This window comes from Mesoplodon mirus, assembly GCF_964341445.2.
Source record: "Mesoplodon mirus genome assembly, chromosome: 3".
Classification (NCBI taxonomy): Eukaryota; Metazoa; Chordata; class Mammalia; order Artiodactyla; family Ziphiidae; genus Mesoplodon; species Mesoplodon mirus.
In genome coordinates this window covers 60,744,925-60,766,322 of record NC_138978.1, presented here as the reverse complement: position 1 = coordinate 60,766,322, position 21,398 = coordinate 60,744,925, and the positions used below count along the sequence as shown (strand labels likewise).

The 21,398-nt window shown below is 41.3% G+C and overlaps 1 protein-coding gene across 1 annotated transcript in view; it reads right to left on the bottom strand.

Annotated features, from left to right (window-relative positions):
* SGIP1 (SH3GL interacting endocytic adaptor 1) overlaps positions 1-19,899 on the bottom strand; it is a 215,205-nt gene extending 195,306 nt beyond the window's left edge. Inside the window, exon 1 of the mRNA XM_082616302.1 lies at positions 19,730-19,899. Coding sequence (XP_082472428.1) covers positions 19,730-19,739 — 10 coding nt within the window. The 5' untranslated portion in view covers positions 19,740-19,899. The remainder of the gene's footprint in view (positions 1-19,729) is intronic.
* Between the last annotated feature and the right edge of the window lie 1,499 nt (positions 19,900-21,398).

Here is a 21,398-nt window from a genome sequence, read left to right as displayed (position 1 = left end):
TAGGTTGTTTATTTGAGATCTTTCTTGTTTCTTAAGGTAGGATTGTATTGCTATAAACTTCCCTCTTAGAACTGCTTTTGCTGCATCCCACTGACAGCTAACATTTCTTGATCGAGCATTTACTCTTTACCAAATGTTCTTTAAGTATATTATATATGACATATATTAGAATAAAATAATAATAACTATATTAAACTCATTTAATCCTTATAGTAAACTTTTCATTGGGGATTATTTCATATAGAAGAAGGAACTGAGGCACAGAGGGGTTAAATTACTTGCCTAAGCTAGCATAGTTGGCAAAGGTAGAGAGATCAGGATTTGAGTCTGGGAAGTTTATCTCCAGTTCCCCTGTGCTTAACAAATATACATGCTGCTTAGGATAGTGGTTACAATCTAATGTAAACTGGAAAAGTCATGTGTATGAATATACACAGAAATATGTATAAATATGTACATATTTATAATGATAGAATTGGGTTCTTTGACATAAATATATATTTTGAACATAAAGCTACTAAGAGCTAGCATGTATTCCGTGCTTACTTAATACGCCAGGTAAGTTCCAAGTGCAGTCTATACATTATATTATTTTATTTCCCCACCATCTTGTGGTAGCTGTTATGTCAACTCACTTTACTGATGAGATTGCTGAGGTTTAAAGAGTTTCAGATTGTCCATTCCCAAAACCTGTATTCTACACTCAACAAGTTGTAACCGTGTTTGGTTATTTTATTGATATAACAATGAGATTACTGGTGATTTCAATTTCTTCTTCACATCTTCTTTGTATCTTTTAAGTTTTCTACAGTGAAACCTACTCTCCCTTAAAATGAGAGGAACACAATTAAAAGAGTCAAGAGGAATTTGAGATACTAGATTAACTGCATGCTCCTGGAACCAGAGTGTGGCTCTTGGCCTGAGGGAGCCTACACAGCAGATGGGTGCTTTGGGGAGAGCAGAGAGAGCACAGTCCCCCGGGGTACTGCCTGGCATCCAGAAACCGTGCTGGAGCCTTCTATGTGCCCAACAGAGTAAACTGAGTAAGTCTTTCCTATGGACCAAATACTCTTCTAAATGTTTTATGTATATTAATTCATTTAATTCTTATGATAGCCATAGACTGGGTGGCTTGAGTATCCTCCAAAGAGTCTGTTATCCCTCGACAGGATTCATTCATTTACTGGATATTTACTTAGCACTTTTACAGGCCACACAGTGATAATACAAAAATGAGTAAGACATGGTCCTGGCTCTAGCCGAGTCCTTGGGTCCTTGGGGGAGACACAAACAAAGTAGGTGTAAGAACAAAAAATAGCAGCTAATATTTATTGAGAGCTTAACATTTTGCCTCAAGACTGCAACATCAACCTCACCTAAGTTTCTAGCCTGCCAGTCTGTTCTGTGGACTTTGGACTTGCCAGTCCCCACAATCAAGTGACCTATTTCCTTAAAAATCTCTCTCTCCCTCTCTCTCTCTTTTAGCCTATTGGTTCTGTATCTCCAGAGAACTCTGAGTGCAAAAGTGCACTTTCTGATTTAATCCTCAAGACCTTTATGTGATTAAATTACCCATGAGAAAGATACTGTTATTATCACTCTCATTTTCCAGATGAGAAAACAGGTTCACTAGCTTCTCAAGGTCACACACATGAGGTTTAACCTAGGTCAGTCTGACTCCAAAGCCAAGGCTCTTAATCCTTCTGCTACTTGGCCTTGGAGAGTGGGAATTGAGAATTAAGCACAGGGAAGGGAGCACCTCACCATCAACCTGGGAGACTGTAGGAAGGCTTCCTTGAAGGGGTTGCTTTTGTTTGACCTTGAATGATCAGAACAGACCATTACCACACAGAGAAGGGGAGGGACAGCATATATAAGGGAAAGAGAAGGCAAGGAACTTCTCTTTGGCAGGGGCAGTGAGACATGAGGGCATAACGTGGCCCATGTGTGAAAGTGTTGCACAGCACACGAATGCATTTGGACCTCATCTTAGAAGCATGAGGAACAATCAAAGGCAAGTGAGGAAAGGGATGTCTTTGATGGCTGTGAGGAGGATGGATTGGAAGATGGAGGCAGCAATGCCTTATCAGGTGTGATAGCAGGGGATGAAAGAGAGAGAACAGAGTCAGGAGCTCTTCAGGAAGGATAATCAACAGCTCTTGAGGACCCACTGACACAAGGCAGGCAGGAAGGAGGAGTCAGGAACGAATCCCAACAAGGACTCTGGTTTGGTTACTTGGTAGACACAGTTCTTTGAATTCGGGGCACAAGGAGGCTAAGAGAAATTTGATGGTTAAGGTTAACAGCACAGGAGTAGGGTCCTACCTGTTACAGGGCTTACAGACCACTTCCTATTATTGCTACCATAACCAGGGCTGTGGGCAATTTTTCACATGTTATTTTTCAGTGACTCACTAAGGGCATTTGTAAAGACTGGGTGCACAGCTAGACCACCCGTATTCTAGTTTTATGCACTGTATTTCAACTTACGGAAACTGCCCGTGAAAGGGAGAGCAAAGTGATATCATCTCATGTGCCAACTTCAATCAACTGGCAGAGGTGGCCTGGAATGTGATGTTGAGATAGGTGCTGAGGCTGGACAGAAAGATGACTATGATTGATTAGTGATGTCTGCCATGTTCAAGAAAGGGGCAGCGTAGCACACGTACACTGAGAATAGAGGATGATAGAATATGCTAGTAACTAACAGTATGAAGAGAAGAGGGAAATCTATAAGCCTTCTCTGCAAAAGAGATGCAGCAATAATCTACTTGAAAAGCAAAATAACAAGCAGTAGTGCCTAGCCACCAAATGCTAACAGACCCACATGTAACAACCAAGCTGAGAGAGAGCCATCTGAGAAAGTAACTGGCATTTGCATCACACCCTTTCAGATGTTTTCATATTGATGACCTCATTTGATTTTCACAATGACTCTGAGGGAGGGAACCAGCATTATTGCTACCTTACAAATGGGGAGGGTGAGGCCAAAGCAGGTCCAGAACTCACTCAAGGTCACATAGCTACTCAGGAGGTACAGCCTCTTCAGGTCCTGGTCCTTCCCTCCACATGGCCCTGACTCCCAACAGCAGATGCAGGATGCATGGCAGCCCAGGAGGCAGCTATAAATGGCCCCATTGTATGCTCACTCAGTAGAGCGATGGCCCAGGGGACACATTCATTTGTGTGTCTTTGGGCAGTCACCCAATCAGCCCCAGCACCTTTAAACGTGAAAGACACCACAGGTTCCAAGTCTTTGTCTATTCACATTTTTGGAATCATTACTAAAATAAACTTTGACTTGTCCTCTTACAGAAAGAATAAAAATCCTTGGGAAGGTTGTTTCATTTGGTTTTGGTTTCCTCAATGCAAAATGAGGTTGGACTAGATTGGTTAATCTTCCAGGGTAGCACACACCATCACGCTTTCATGATAATGGTCAAGGCTTTCACGGAATGTCAGTGAACACCGAACTGTCCTTCTCAGAGAGAAAGGGCTTTTGTTCATAGTGGGAGCCAGGCTTTCTGATAAAGTGTTTTGTAGAATGTAAGCTGTGAAAGTTTAGAGTCCACTGGCTTAATGATATCACATGTCCCTTCCCATCATAAAATTCGAGGAACCAGTCAGTGTCATTGAAAGGAGCCCATTGGGCTAAAACACTCCTGCATTAGGTAGCTTTCTTCAGGATGGTGGCTTGTCTAAAGGCTCATGACCTGATAATAAAATTAACTTGCTTAGTTTTGAAGAAGGCTCTTGAAATACCGTGTCAAATTTAGACAGTCTGCTGTTGGCTTGTCAGCCAGAGACCCAGGCCAAACAATTTCAGATTTCAGCAGGATGTTCCAATCACAGCATTAAACAAACAAAGAGCACTTGACTAGGATTCAAGTTTGGCTAGTAAATGCTGGTTCTGCCTTTTGGTAAGGTGGTCACCTTAAACAAGTCACTTGACATCACTGAGTCCTAGTTGCCTCCTGTTTGAAATGAAGATAGTAATGCCTATTTCTACCACACAGAGATAGTGTAGAATAAAATATGTACAGAGTACGTGATAATATATACTAGACTCTGAGTTTCTGAGGATGGCAACTACAGCTGCCCCTTTTTGCTATCATATTCACTGGGCCTAGAATTGCACATGAGACTAAGGAAAAAGTTCCAGATATACCTGTTAAATGAATGAAACATTTTGGAAACTTTGAAGTATGTTCAAATGCCACATAATTTTATGACAATGTCCTAAGTTAGATAGGACATGTTAGATAACATGTGAGGTAACGTCTTCCTTATACTGTTTGTAAAGATATGAGACATGGGTCACTCTGGGCCTTTTAAAAAATCCTAAAGTACTAGCCCTGGTACATAATAGAAATTTATATGAACCAAATAAAAATAAACACCTCTGATACATAGTCAAAATATTTGTGAATTGATGTGGAATTCTGATTCTGATATCACCTTATCATGAAACTCTATCTTTTGTGTGGAAATGTTCAAGACTAGAATTGTAGCTGAATTCTCAGCTTTAACTTTGGGCTTGAAACCATAAGCCAAGGCAAGAGCATGATATGCATCCACTTACTGAAATACGGGGGAAGACTGGGTCTGAGAGGAACCATCAAAAGACAGTCACAGAACTAGGATCAGAATACCAGGCTTCTGAATGCCCACCTGATGCTTGACACATGGCTAACACAGGCCCATGCAGACTGACTTCTGCAAAAGGAAACTGGCTTTCCTAGCATTGGAAAGTATCCAGCGATTCCACTCCTGGGTATTTGTCTGAAGAAAACAAAAACACTAATTCCAAAAGATACATGCATCCCAATGTTCATCACAGCATTATTTACAACAGTCAAAGATATGGAAGCAACCTAAGTGTCCCTCAACAGATGAATGGATAAAGAAGACATGATAATATCTTTATATATGTATGTATATATATGTGTGTGTGTGTACATATATATATATATATATATATATATATATATATATGTACACACACACACATGCACTCATGCAATGGAATATTACTCAGCCATAAAAGAGGATGAAATCTTGCCATCTGCAACAACAAGGATGGACTTGGAGGGTACTGTGCTAAGTGGAATAAGTCAGAGAAAGACAAATACTGTTTGTTTTCACTTATATGTGGAATCTAAAAAACAAAACTAATAACCAAATATAAGAAAACAGAAACAGACTCACAGATAGTGGTTGCCAGAGGGAAGGGTTGTGGGGGTATTGGTGATATAGGTGAAGGTACAAACTACCAATTATACAATATAAATAATAGGAATGTAATGTACAGCACAGGGAATATAGTCAATAATATTATAATAACTTTGTATGGTGAGTAATCTATAAAAATATTGAATCACCATGTTGTACACCAGAAACTAATATAATATTGTAAGTCAACTATATTTCAACCAAAAAAAAAAAAAAAAAAAGAAAGGGGGCTTCCCTGGTGGCGCAGTAGTTAAGAATCCACCTGCCAGATATTACTCAAGATGGCGGAAGAGTAAGACGCGGAGATCACCTTCCTCCCCACGGATACACCAGAAATACAGCTACACGTGGAACAACTCCTACAGAACACCTACTGAACGCTGGCAGAAGACCCCAGACCTCCCAAAAGGCAAGAAACTCCCCACATACCTGGGTAGGGCAAAGCGGAGAGATCCGCACACAGAGGATCGGTGCCGAGCGGCACGCACCAGCCCGAGAGGCTTGTCTGCTCGCCCGCCGGGGCACGCAGCGCTGGAAGCTAAGGCTCGGGCTTCGGTCAGAGCGCAGGGAGAGGACTGGGGCTGGTGGCGAGAACTCAGCCTGAAGGGGGCTAATGTGCCACAGCTAGCCGGGAGGGAGTCCGGGAAAACTCTGGAGCTGCCGAAGAGGCAAGAGACTTTTTCTTCCCTCTTGGTTTCCTGGTGCGCGAGGAGAGGGGATTAAGAGCGCTGCTTAAAGGGGCTCCACAGACGGGCGCGAGTCGCGACTGAAAGCGCGGAGCCCAGTGACAGGCGTGGGACGCTGGGGCTGCTACTGCCGCCGCCAAGAAGCCTGTGTGCGAGCGCAGATCACTGCCCACACCGCCCTTCCGGGAGCCTGTGCAGCCCGCCACTGCCGGGGTCCCGGGATCCAGGGGCGGCTTCCCTGGGAGAACGCACGGCGCGCCTCGGGCGGGTGCAACGTCACGCCGACCTCTGCCGCTGCAGGCTCGCACCGCACTCCGTGCCCCTCCCTCCCTCCCGGCCTGAGTGAGCCAGAGTCCCCGAAGAGGCTGCTCCTTTAACCCTGTCCTATCTGAGCGAAGAACAGACGCCCTCCGGCGACCTACACGCAGAGGCGGGGCCAAATCCAAAGCTGAGACCTAGGAGCTGTGAGAACAAAGAAGAGAAAGGGAAACCTCTCCCAGCAGCCTCAGAAGCAGCGGATTAAAGCTCCACAATCAACTTGATGTACCCTGCATCTGTGGAATACATGAATAGACAACACATCATCCCAAATTGAGGAGCCCGGAGTCAGTGCTGTGCCTCTGAGGTGGGAGAGCCAACTTCAGGACACTGGTCCACAAGAGACCTCCCAGCTCCACATAATATCAAACGGCGAAAATCTTCCAGAGATCTCCATCTCAACACCAGCACCCAGCTTCACTCAACGACCAGCAGGCTACAGTGCTGGACACCCTAAGCCAAACAACTAGCAAGACAGGAACACAACGCCACCCATTAGCAGAGAGGTGGCCTAAAATCATAAAAAGTCCACAGACACCCCAAAACACACCACCAGACGTGGACCTGCCCACCAGAAAGACAAGATCCAGCCTCATCCACCAGAACACAGGCACTAGTCCCCTCCACCAGGAAGCCTACACAACCCACTAAACCAACCTTAGCCACTGGGGACAGACACCAAAAACAACAGGAACTACGAACCTGCAGCCTGCAAAAAGGAGACCCCAAACACAGTAACATAAGCAAAATGAGAAGACAGAAAAACACACAGCAGGAGAAGGAGCAAGATAAAAACCCACCAGACCTAACAAATGAAGAGGTAATAGGCACTCTACCTGAAAAAGAATTCAGAATAATGATGGTAAAGATGATCCAAGATTCTATTTCCCAGATACAAAATCTTGGAAATAGAATAGACAAAATGCAAGAAACAGTTAACAAGGACCTAGAAGAACTAAAGATGAATCAAGCATCGATTAAAAACACAATACATGAAATAAAAAATACTCTAGATGGGATCAATAGCAGAATAACTGAGGCAGAAGAATGAATAAGTGAGGTGGAAGATAAAATAGTGGAAATAACTGCTGCAGAGCAAAATAAAGAAAAAAGAATGAAAAGAACAGAGGACAGTCTCAGAGACCTCTGGGACAACATTAAATGCACCAACATTCGAATTATAGGGGTTCCAGAAGAAGAAGAGAAAAAGAAAGGGACTGAGAAAATATTTGAAGAGATTATAGTTGAAAACTTCCCTAATATGGGAAAGGAAATAGTTAATCAAGTCCAGGACGCACAGAGAGTCCCATACAGAATAAATCCAAGGAGAAATACGCCAAGACACATATTAATCAAACTGTCAAAAATTAAACACAAAGAAATCATATTAAAAGCAGCAAGGCAAAAACAACAAATAACACACAAGGGAATCCCCATCAGGATAACAGCTGATCTCTCAGCAGAAACTCTACAAGCCAGAAGGGAGTGGCAGGACATAATTCAAGTGATGAAGGAGAAAAACCTGCAACCAAGATTACTCTACCCAGCAAGGACCTCATTCAGATTTGATGGAGAAATTAAAACGTTTACAGACAAGCAAAAGCTGAGAGAGTTCAGCACCACCAAACCAACTTTACAACAAATGCTAAAGGAACTTCTCTAGGCAAGAAACACAACAGAAATAAAAGACCTACAATAACGAACCCAAAACAATTAAGAAAATGGGAATAGGAACATACATATCGATAATTACCTTAAATGTAAATGGACTAAATGCTCCCACCAAAAGACACAGATTGGCTGAATGGATACAAAAACAAGACCCATATATATGCTGTCTACAAGAGGCCCACTTCAGACCTAGAGACACATACAGACTGAAAGTGAGGGGATGGAAAAAGATATTCCATGCAAATGGAAATCAAAAGAAAGCTGGAGTAGCAATTCTTATATCAGACAAAATAGACTTTAAAATAAAGACTACTAGAAGAGACAAAGAAGGACACTACATAACGATAAAGGGATCGATCCAAGAAGAAGATATAACAATTGTAAATATTTATGCACCCAACATAGGAGCACCTCAATACATAAGGCAAATACTAACAGCCATAAAAGGGGAAATCGACAGTAACACAATCATAGTAGGGGACTTTAACACCCCACTTTCACCAATGGACAGATCATCCAAAATGAAAATAAATAAGGAAACACAAGCTTTAAATGATACATTAAACAAGATGGACTTAGTTGATATTTATCGGACATTCCATCCAAAAACAACAGAATACACATTTTTCTCAAGTGCTCATGGAACATTCTCCAGGATAGATCATATCTTGGGTCACAAATCAAGCCTTGGTAAATTTAAGAAAATTGAAATTGTATCAAGTATCTTTTCCGACCACAATGCTATGAGACTAGATATCAATTACAGGAAAAGAGCTGTAAAAAATACAAACACATGGAGGCTAAACAATACACTACTTAATAACGAAGTGATCACTGAAGAAATCAAAGAGGAAATTAAAAAATACCTAGAAACAAATGACAATGGAGACACAACGACCCAAAACCTATGGGATGCAGCAAAAGCAGTTCTAAGAGGGAAGTTTAGAGCAATACAATCCCACCTTAAGAAACAGGAAACATCTCGAATAAACAACCTAACCTTGCACCTAAAGCAATTAGAGAAAGAAGAACAAAAACATCCCAAAGTTAGCAGAAGGAAAGAAATCATAAAAATCAGATCAGAAATAAATGAAAAAGAAATGAAGGAAACGATAGCAAAGATCAATAAAACTAAAAGCTGGTTCTTTGAGAAGATAAACAAAATTGATAAACCATTAGCCAGACTCATCAAGAAAAAAAGGGAGAAGACTCAACTCAATAGAATTAGAAATGAAAAAGGAGAAGTAACAACTGACACTGCAGAAATACAAAAGATCATGAGAGATTACTATAAGCAACTCTATGCCAATAAAATGGACAACCTGGAAGAAATGGACAAATTCTTAGAAATGCACAACCTGCCAAGACTGAATCAGGAAGAAATAGAAAATATGAACAGACCAATCACAAGCACTGAAATTGAAACTGTGATAAAAAATCTTCCAACAAACAAAAGCCCAGGACCAGATGGCTTCACAGGCGAATTCTATCAAGCATTTAGAGAAGAGCTAACACCTATCCTTCTGAAACTCTTCCAAAATATAGCAGAGGGAGGAACACTCCCAAACTCATTCTACGAGGCCACCATCACCTTGATACCAAAACCAGGCAAGGATGTCACAAAGAAAGAAAACTACAGGCCAATATCACTGATGAACATAGATGCAAAAATCCTCAACAAAATACTAGCAAACAGAATCCAACAGCACATTAAAAGGATCATACACCATGATCAAGTGGGGTTTATTCCAGGAATGCAAGGATTCTTCAATATACGCAAATCAATCAACGTGATACACCATATTAACAAACTGAAGGAGAAAAACCATATGATCATCTCAATAGATGCAGAGAAAGCTTTCGACAAAATTCAACACCCATTTATGATAAAAACCCTGCAGAAAGTAGGCATAGAGGGAACTTTCCTCAACATAATAAAGGCCATATATGACAAACCCACAGCCAGCATCGTCCTCAATGGTGAAAAACTGAAACCATTTCCACTAAGATCAGGAACTAGACAAGGTTGCCCACTTTCACCACTCTTATTCAACCTAGTTTTGGAAGTTTTAGCCACAGCAATCAGAGAAGAAAAGGAAATAAAAGGAATCCAAATTGGAAAAGAAGAAGTAAAGCTGTCACTGTTTGCAGATGACATGATACTATACATAGAGAATCCTAAAGATGCTACCAGAAAACTACTAGAGTTAATCAATGAATTTGGTAAAGTTGCAGGATACAAAATTAATGCACAGAAATCTCTGGCATTCCTATATACTGATGATGAAAAATCTGAAAGTGAAATCAAGGAAACACTCCCATTTACCATTGCAACAAAAAGAATAAAATATCTAGGAATAAACCTACCTAAGGAGACAAAAGACCTGTATGCAGAAAATTATAAGACACTGATGAAAGAAATTAAAGATGATACAAATAGATGGAGAGATGTACCATGTTCTTGGATTGGAAGAATCAACATTGTGAAAATGACTCTACTACCCAAAGCAATCTACAGGTTCAATGCAATCCCTATCAAACTACCACTGGCATTTTTCACAGAACTAGAACAAAAAATTTCACAATTTGTATGGAAACACAAAAGACCCCGAATAGCCAAAGCAATCTTGAGAACGAAAAATGGAGCTGGAGGAATCAGGCTCCCTGACTTCAGACTATACTACAAAGCTACAGTAATCAAGACAGTATGGTACTGGCACAAAAACAGAAAGATAGATCAATGGAACAGGATAGAAAGCCCAGAGTTAAACCCACGGACATATGGTCACCTTATCTTTGATAAAGGAGGCAGGAATGTACAGTGGAGAAAGGACAGTCTCTTCAATAAGTGGTGCTGGGAAAACTGGATAGGGACATGTAAAAGTATGAGATTAGATCATTCCCTAACACCATACACAAAAATAAGCTCAAAATGGATTAAAGACCTAAATGTAAGGCCAGACACTATCAAACTCTTAGAGGAAAACATAGGCAGAACACTCTATGACATAAATCACAGCAAGATCCTTTTTGACCCACCTCCTAGAGAAATGGAAATAAAGACAAAAAAAAACACATGGGACCTAATGAAACTTAAAAGCTTTTGCACAGCAAAGGAAACCATAAACAAGACCAAAAGACAACCCTCAGAATGGGAGAAAATATTTGCAAATGAAGCAACTGACAGAGGATTAATCTCCAAAATTTATAAGCAGCTCATGCAGCTCAATAACAAAAAAACAAACAACCCAATCCAAAAATGGGCAGAAGACCTAAATAGACATTTCTCCACAGAAGATATACAGACTGCCAACAAACACATGAAAGGATGCTCAACATCTTTACTCATTAGAGAAATGCAAATCAAAACTACAATGAGATATCATCTCACACCAGTCAGAATGGCCATCATCAAAAAATCTAGAAACAATAAATGCTGGAGAGGGTGTGGAAAAAAGGGAACACTCTTGCACTGCTGGTGGGAATGTGAATTGGTACAGCCGCTATGGAGAACGGTATGGAGGTTCCTTAAAAAACTACAAATAGAACTACCATATGACCCAGCAATCCCACTACTGGGCATATACCCTGAGAAAACCATAATTCAAAAAGAGACATGTACCAAAATGTTCATAGCAGCCCTATTTACAATAGCCCGGAGGTGGAAACATCCTAAGTGTCCATCATTGGATGAATGGATAAAGAAGATGTGGCACATATATACAATGGAATATTACTCAGCCATAAAAAGAAATGAAATTGAGCTATTTGTAATGAGGTGGATAGACCTAGAGTCTGTCATACAGAGTGAAGTAAGTCAGAAAGAGAAAGACAAATACTGTATGCTAACACATATATATGGAATTTAAGAAAAAAAAAATGTCATGAAGAACATAGGGGTAAGACAGGAATAAAGACACAGACCTACTAGAGAATGGACTTGAGGATATGGGGAGGGGGAAGGGTAAGCTGTGACAAAGTGAAAGAGCGGCATGGACATATATACACTACCAAACGTGAGGTAGATAGCTAGTGGGAAGCAGCCGCATAGCACAGGGAGATCAGCTCGGTACTTTGTAACTGCCTGGAGGGGTGGGATAGGGAGGGTGGGAGGGAGACGCAAAAGGGAGGGGATATGGAAACATATATATATGTATAACTGATTAAATTTGTTATAAAGCAAAAAAATAAAATAAAATTAAAAAAAAAAAAAAAAAAAAGAATCCACCTGCCAATGCAGGGGACATGGGTTCAATCCCTGGTCCAGGAAGATCCCACATGCTGCAGAGCACCTAAGCCCGTGCACCACAACTATTGAGCCTGTGCTCTAGAGCCCACGAGCCACAACTACTGAAGCCCGCACGCCTAGAGCCCGTGTTCCGCAACAAGAGAAGCCACCGCAATGAGAAGCCTGCGCACCGCAGCAAAGAGTAGCCTCTGCTCGCCGCAACTAGAGAAAGCCATGCACAGCAACAAAGAACCAAAGCAGCCAAAAGTAAATAAGTAAAATAAATAAATTTTTAAAAAAAGAGAGAGAGAAGGGGACTCATAGGTGTCTGTTTGTTCTTACCTCTCTGAGTACCTCTCTTGAACATTCCCCTGACCTTTGCTCCAGACCCACGGGCCTCCTTGCTGTTCCGCCCACATTCTGAGCCTTTCACTGGCTCTTCCCCCTGCTTCTTTAGACTGTTCCTCCAGGTAATTACTTGGCTGCTCACTCCCTTCCCTCCCTCAAGTCTTTGCTCAAATGTCTTCTCAGCGAGGCTTTCCATCACCACCCTATTTACTAACTGCAACCCCATCTGCCCCGATCCTTCCACTACTTCCTCTATCCCCTTTCTCCACTTGGCTCTTCTCCAAAGCCCTTACCCCCATCCAATGTACTCTGCATTTTATTTTATTTTATCATGTCTCTCTTGCACCAAACAGGAAGCTCCGTGCAGGCAGGAATCTGTTTTATTCACTGTTGAGCCTCTAGCACCTAGAACCATGCCTAACACCTAGTATTCATTCAATATACAATTTTTAATGGACACATAAATAGTTCTATGCTAAGAGCTATAGAAGAGGGTTGCATAGATGCATTTTTGTCTTCTAGCACAGCAAAGATGCAAGACAAACTTGTAGCATAAGTGCAAAAGGACAGCAGAGGAAGAATAAACCAATAAAAGCAGATAGTAATATATTTGAATCATTTTTTGTGTCAGCAAAGGTATATTCTGAGGTAGGATGAAGAGGAGTCAATCAGAATTTAAACCTTGGAGGGAGTGAATATGCGGAATCCACATCATTCAGCAAATGCCAGAGACTCTTAGAGCTGGAAGTTCTAGAGGGATGACAGATCAATGTTCGTATTTTGTTTGCAAGGAAACAGAACCCCGGGAAAGTAAAGTAATCCTCTCAAGACACATAGCCAAGAAGTTACAACTCTTAGTCTCAAACCTAAGTCTGACTTCTGAGTCCATGCTCTTTCAACCAAAAAAATCCAGTCTGCACAAATTCAGAGAACATATTGAGTTTCTAAGGTTCATAGATTCTCCAATCAAGAATAATTTGGCATCTGAAAAACCTCACATACCAACACATTGCCACTGCATGCACAAATACATCGTACAATATTACACTAGTTTACATACATTAATTTATTTAAAAACACTTTCCCAAATTCCAAGTCAAACTTTCTAGCTCTATAATCTATTATTTTCAGATCTGGTCTTAAACCAGAGAAAAGGAAAGAGAGCCCCGGAATGAAAAGGAAGAATGGAAGAATGAGAAAAATGGAGAAAGGAAGGTAGAAATACAAGGAAAGCAGAAGGAAGAGAAAAAAAAAATGTACAGGATATTGACAACAATGCCTCTGGGAATGTCTTTGAATAGCTCTGCTGTAACTTGTCTTTTTCCAATATGAAATCATTTTCTTGGAGCTAATCACCAAAATAATTTAAGCTCGAGTACATATTTTCAAATGGACTATTTCTTCTCTTTTGCTTCTCAAAAGGTATTATCTGTATCTGACAATTAGTACTCCATAACACATATATTTTCCCTAGTTATCTCATGTTTATAGATCTTGTTTCTCCAGCAAGAATATTAATTTGAGCAATTTATTTTTCTTATATCCACCATAATGCCCCAAATAATACCTTATAATGTAAACTATGAAGTCATCAGAGTCATTTACATCAGGTTTTATTCACTTAGTCAATAAACAAACATCTAAGCATCCACTCTGCATTAAGAGCTAAGGATACAGAGGGGAGATGACAGACCAGATTCCTGCCCTCATGAAGCTTACCTCTGAGTGAGAGATTTAGCCGATACACCGTTAAACAACCATGAATAATAAATACAGCTCTTAGGAGAGAGAGGACACTGAGTTGGACTCAGGGCCCAGGGTGTGTGTCTGGGAGCTTGGGATGACAAGGATGGTAGGGAAGGCCTCCTGAGGAGGTGGCAGTATTGCTGGGATCACAAGAGAATCAGTTACTCCATGAGCTGACAAAAGAGTGTTCTAGGCAGGGCAAAAGCCCTGAGACAGGAAAGTATTTGTTCTAGACACTCTGAGACAGGCAGTAAGGCTGTCGGTGTTAAGTGCCACGTGAGATGAGCTTGAAGAAGCACAGAAGGCCAGAGCGTGCCGGCTCCTGTATGCTCTAGATTTTAAGAGAAATGAGAAGGTATTGAAGTTTTTTTAAATAAGGAAGCGACATGACAGAAAATATTAAATAGAGATACTGAATATCCTTCTAACACCCTGTAGGTACAATTAAATGGCATACATGTTCCAAGAATGGAGATTCATTCCTCCCCAAGTCTACACCTCCTTCCCCAAAGCTCTTCTGCTAGTGAGCAAGCCATCCTAAGCCCACAGAAATATTAGGTAGTCAGTGCACAAACCCATTAGATCCAATACCTCTGCCTCACACCCTACTTTCTCCTCAAAGGAATTCTGCACTTAGCATGCTCCCTAATTCCCTTCTACCTATGATCTCTTCTCCAGTTAATTTCTCCTCAGAGACTTTTGTAGACACGTGAGCTCACATCCATTATAATCCCTTAACTTTTTCAACTCCTTTACAATTATCTTTCTCTCTTTCTTAATTCCATTTGTGAGTTTCTATAAAGTGATCACAATTAAACAGCATTAGATTTGATAAAATTGAATTACAAATAGGTAAACCACAAGTATGGACATAAAATGGAACATAATTGAAAAATCCAGTGTTGAGTCTCTAAAACTTCTAAAAATACCTTAAAAAAAAAACCCTTCAAAATTTCTCCCCATCTCCTCATTGTCCTCTAAGTAAACCTTCTTCCCCTCATGTAGCAATGTTAGAAGTTGAAAATACATTTAATGCCATTGTTCTCTTTTGGCTAACTACTATAGTAACTGTCATGTTCTATACATTTCATGGCAAATATTTAGTTTCAGGTAGATAACGGGTTAAGAGCCTTTGGTGGACTACTGAAAGAATGCAACCATCATTTATATCATCATTTCTACAGGAAAACTTGTTTCAAATGACCAGTTCCCAAACAAACCCAGGAACATAAAAATTGAGTTGCTGACTTCCTGCAACTTGTTTATTTGAAACATGGATAGTGTATGTGCCAAATCCAACAGAAAGAATTATCCACAGTCTTCTAGCATGGTTTATCTAAGTTAATTTTTTAAAAAAGACTACATGTTCTTTTTAGAGATTTAAAGTTGGCCTTGGGAATTGGATGGGAATTTATACATAACAGGAGGCTTTTTCCAACCCTGAGCCCCTTAGGAAGGAGAGAAATTACATAAGGGATGGAATATATATTATAATCTCATAGGCATGCTTAAGATTTTCCAAAATATCATCACCATTTCTGGGAAGGGAATTGGTAGGAGAGTGAGAAGCATTCCCTTTAAAACTTCTTAGCTAACTAGAAAATGAACAGTTGCAGCTTCAAAATGCTTCGTTCCTTTTTGATTACAGCAAAGAAATTTCCAAATAAATAAACTTCATTTCTAGATAGCCTTTACTGTTACAAGGTTCACTGCCACAACAGAAGATCAGTTAATCTAGAATTGTTTAAATTTTTCTAAATATTGATTTTGGAAGTAAAAGGTATTAACAAGGAATTGAGAGGTGTGATTCTGTGAGTACTCACATTTAAAAGAGAGACAGATGCAACCAAAGAAACTTAAGGCTTAGCTTTCAATCAGGTTAATATACCCACCTTGAAACAAAGTAAAAAGAAAAAGTTCATATTTAAAACGTTATAAGGGATCAAAAATAGGAGCTTTCTTGTTAAATGAACTTGGGTCGAAAATCCATCCTCCCATTTTTCTGCCTCAATGTATTAGTTTTTATTTTTACAATTTAGAAAAAGTACTGCAGAAGCACTCAGTGCAGAATACATTTACTTGCAGGTTATTGTGAATAGTAAAAATAATAAAATTAATTAAATTACTCTGCACATTGCAATTAAACCCAGTAAACCCTTAAAATATATTGGTAACTTCAAAAATTATTTATAGGATGAAACTATTGGCCGCCCCTAAACTTTTCTTTCCAGTAAAACACCTAAGAGCCTGAATAGGGAACTGAAAACACGAGCACTTCCGGTCCAGTTCCTCCACACAAGGGAAAATTTCCCAGACTGCCTTACAAATTGATAAATGTCCCTGGAAACCCTGCTTAGTTTCACTTATCTTAAAAAAAGTAGCTAAAAGGTCATTTTCAAACTTTAATAATATATGAAAAACAACAGAATCCCCGAATAGTTGCCCTAATCACACAGACTGCACTGTAAGCTTGGCCAACATATATGCCCTTTAGCAAATAATTCCCTTTGCTCCTCCTCTTTCCCTTCACAGTCATACTACATAAGGTTCCACATCACAGGGCATTCTTTAGGAAAGACCCAATACTAACCACTGCCAAAAAATAAAGAATGCAGGAATCAACAAATCAAGTCCCTTAAAATATACTTTTTAAAAGAAAAATATTTGAAAGGAGTCATGGAGCCACAAACTACCGATAACGTGCTTGAGGTCCCTACAGAAGTACTTCACTGCCTTCTGTGATACTTGAATCACTGGAGAGGTAGTAACTGTTCTCTTCTATGGCCAGAATTTCCAATAGGCATGGAATGAATGGAGCTTATATCCTGTTCCATCAAAATGAGAACACAAAATTAAACCATAAGCCATTCTGATGAATATTTGTTTACTCTTGTTTTACACAAAGTAGAGAAGTAGCTTTGAAAAGGTGCCATGGCCATGCTTTTCCTGAGCACTAGACTAAAACACTTCAGTAAATATAGAAATATATACACACACAAATGCAAATGTGGGTTCTCTCCCTTTCTAAAATACTGTATATGTGTGGATGACATATACGTGTGCAACTCTGTGTTTGTGTGTGTGTGTCTGTGTGTGGCATATGACCTAATTGAGAAAACAGCATGTTACCTATCTGGATGTTTGGTGACACATTCTCAGAGCCCACTGATGTTTTGGCAGACGGCTGCCATGACAGGATTTCAGGGTGCTTTTTAGGGGCTTTCTTATCTTTCCAAAGCTATCATGATAGATGGAAGCCTAGCTTCCTCTAGGGAAGAGTTAAGTGGGAATGACAACTGCTATAACACACTTTCAGAGTAAGAGCAATTCAGAGGTGAAATTCTGAGATGCAGTATCAGAAATATGCATATATTGCCAAAAAGGCTGGCAACTAAGTTGGAAGGCCATTGATAGGCAAATTGATTCCCGATTAAGGTTCCCACCAGCCTTTCTAAGGTCCCTGAACCGTGAAGATAGTAAGTCTTGAATAGTATTTAAGTAGGAACTATAGGTAGATAAAAATTATTAGTTTCATTTAAATGTTTAAGCCACTGGAAACACCTGTCCAATTTCTTTTGCGGGGATCTGGTGGATGGCCACTGCACCTCTAGTGTCACCTTTAATTCATAACAGTGCTAAGATAGCATCCTTCATTAGACACATTTGGTCAACGCAGAGCAATAGTGTTAATTCAGCTCCAACACTTGTCTTTGTTACAGTTCTCATTTCAGTGTAGGCAGCTCAGATAAGCTTATCACAGGGCTCTGAACTGACATTCTGGGGTGGCACAATAGACAATATTACCAAGAGAATCATTAATGAGCATCAAAAAATATTACTTCCTTCAAAGATACTTTAAGTCCATAGTTTATAAGGTAAGAAGTAAAAGGAAAGCTCTTCCACTTCCCCGTGTAAGATTAAAATCTAATCAGAACGTGTGCAGATTTATTCTCAAGAAATGCTACGTGAAATTTAGCTGGAGAAACCTAGTACCCCTATAGACACAAATTTTTTCTGAAGGGGGTAATCCACCCTGAGCTTCTAATTGAAAAGTTCATCAGTAATGCTCTTTCTTGTTTGTTTTGCCTTGTGACTCAAAGGTTAAATCCATTTTGGATTTCATTTTGAGTTAATGAAAATGATTTAATCTTAGAGCATTAGTAATCTCACTTTATTTAGGCCTATATTTAAAAAACTAGCTTGAGAGCCCTTTGCAAACAAGACCAGTCTCCACAGCAAAATGATACCCAATCTCTCTTTTCAGGCTATTTTCTAAAATCTGTGGGCCATGACTGTAGAATTCTTCACTCCCCAAATCACATTAACAATGTTTGACATGATGACAGAGAAAGCAAAAAGAATTCATTTCTGCCAAATAAGTACAGGCAATGCTTCTGGTTTTTGCAACCATTCTCCTCTTATTCCATTTTGGTAAATTTCTAAGGAATGTTTAAAATCTGTAAGACAGACCTTGGCTTAAGAGGTGGCCTCTCTGCCATTTTCATGGCTGATTTGAGACCCATTATGCACTCGATTCCGCATTGTGAAATCCAGGCTGGGGACAAATTTCTGCCTGTCATCTTAGGAAAGGCCAGGAGTTTTGCACCATCCTGTAGTGTGAAAACAGAAGATCAAAGCCAGGGTAGGGCTGCCTGCTTCTTTCCTAATCAGCTTGCTGCTTTTCTGAGGCACTCTTGGTTGTCACCATCTCAAGCTTAGAAGGGTAATTTAGTAGAATAAAATATAGTTTAAACAATATCTCCCCAGGGAAAGTTCCTCCTTACACTTAAAATTGAATGCAAAAAGGTAATCAGTTAAGTAATCATTTGATGCTTGGCTAAGAACCATTGCATGGAGAACACATTTAGGAAGCACAAAATTCTTTTTTTTTTTTAACCTGATAAGACCCCTAATCAGAAGCCAAGAGTCCCACATATTTTCCTCATATTGCTCATTCTGTTGCAATGACAGCCCCATAAAACTATAGCTTATGGACTAAATTTGCTGCACCTCTCACCCCAACAGTATGATGTAAATTGCAGACAGAAAAATATCTTACAAGAATTTTTAAAAATTTTAAACAGTTCACTGAAAATGACAGCATGCATAACTCTGTCAATGACCTCTCCTGTCTAATGTTAATTTCAGAAGACAAGTTTCCGTTGTAAATGTTTAATCAGTGTAGTCCCAGGAACCCAGAGCAGAAAACCTTATCTTCTCTCCCAACTTCTTTGCTTTGCAAGCTCTTTGCTAGCTCTATCTCAGCTCCTTGCAAGCACTTTAGGCAAGCTCTGTAGGTTCTGAGCTAAACAAGAAGCCCTGTGGTTTGATTCCATTAGTCTGAGCCCTGGTCCGCTGCAAGCAAACTGCAGAATTTCTGCTTGCAAATCCTGGCAACCAGGTTCTAGACCAGCCACAAACACAGACTGTACACATAATTCAACACTGTTCTGCCCAAACCTTGCCTGAAGCCAGTCAACCACAGCAGAAAGCATCCTACCTTCCATCATGGTGGCAGAATTGCATTCCTTAATTTCCAAAGAGTCTGAAAAAATACAGGAGGATACGATTCCAGGTCCCAGCTAAGTCCTCACAACGCTGCTGCTGCTGCCGAGGGATCTGCTCTGTCCGATGCTGAAGCCAAAGGAGACAAGTGTTAACCCCAAAGATAGGCCATGGATGCTGCTGGTGCTGCTTCACCTACAGGCTCCCAGGAAGATGCTGCGAGAGAAAGGGAGAGGAACAGCAAGCCGGCCAAGCTGCACCGCCTGCGCTGCCTCGGCCAATCCCTTCAGCTCTGGACCGCGTCACATGGTAGCCAGCCTGCATCTCCTGACACAATACCCCCGGAGAGCACACAGAACCTATTTCCCGTCCCCATTCCCCTCCACCCCCATCCCCTCCGCTTGTCACCAAATGCACAGCCCCTTCCCCACCTGGTGACGCACTTCCCCCGCCCCTCCTCTTCGTCTTCTTAAGCCTATTGCAGCGTCTGGGTACCCGAGATTAATTATCAGACGCTGCCACCTTAACCGGGGACTCTGGCATGAAACGAGCACCTAAGTGGCTCGCTTCGGAGGAGACTTTCTTTTCTTTTTTCTTTCCTTTCTGTCTTTTTTCTTTTTTTTAAGAAAAACTTCTTAAATATTCCGTGCAGCCTGAAGTCTTGGCTGCACACTTTCAAGCTCCCATTGCTATCCCCCTTTGCCCTGAAGGAATTCCAAATGTCAGTTATCTGTGGCCTCCGCACACATCTGTGACCCTCTCTCGCGCTCTCTCTCTCTGCCCCTCTCTCTCTCTCTCTCTCTCTCATTCAGGAGAGAAAAATCAATCCGGCTGACGTCACATCATAAACAATTATCCCCAGAAGGATGATGCAGAAGAAATATCACCCCAGTTGCCTTCAAAAGAGCCAGAGAATTAATCGCGCATGACACGCCGAAGGGCTGGGAACTGTCATTAAAACAAAGAAACAAAAGAACCCACCCGAGTGGGGCTCTGGAATCGCACTGGCAACGCTTGAGATAATTTCTGGGGCGGGAGGCGGGAGAGAGGGGAGCAGGCGGGGAGGGAGGCCTCAGCCCGACGGAAGCCAGCTGTGCGTGCCGCTTCCTCCCACTCGGACCTGGGCCGCCGGCCGCCGACCAGACCGCGGGGCGCAGCTCCGCTCGGCGTTCGAATCCCGCCGCCGGCGCGTTCCCGGGCCCAGCGCACACGTGAGCCACCGCGCCGCCCACGGCAGTCCCTGTGGAAATCAACTTTCTTAATGACACCTTTCTCTCCAAGCGCCTCTAGCATCCGTAGTCGCCGTTAAACCCATTCGTTCATTCCAGTGGGAATCCGGCGGGAGACAAACGTGCCGGGTTCCGGCCCGAGGGGTGGGTGGAGCCCAGGGTTACGCAGCTTCCAGGGATGGGGTCGGGGCGCCGTGCTGCTACTTAAGTGGAAAGGGTTAGAACACCCCAGCTGCTTGGGTTGAGACTGTCACCCGACTGGTCCCTAGGGATCCAGGAGCCTTTGAGAGGGCTCCAAGCCCCGGGGTCTGGCTGTCCTCGTTTCATTTCAAGCAGGCTTAGCCCTCAGAGGGCCAAGGAAGGAGAGGGCAGGAGGAGTTTAGGAGTCAGGCGAGAAAGAAGGGAGATGGGCAGGGGAGGAAAGTCCTCTCTAGA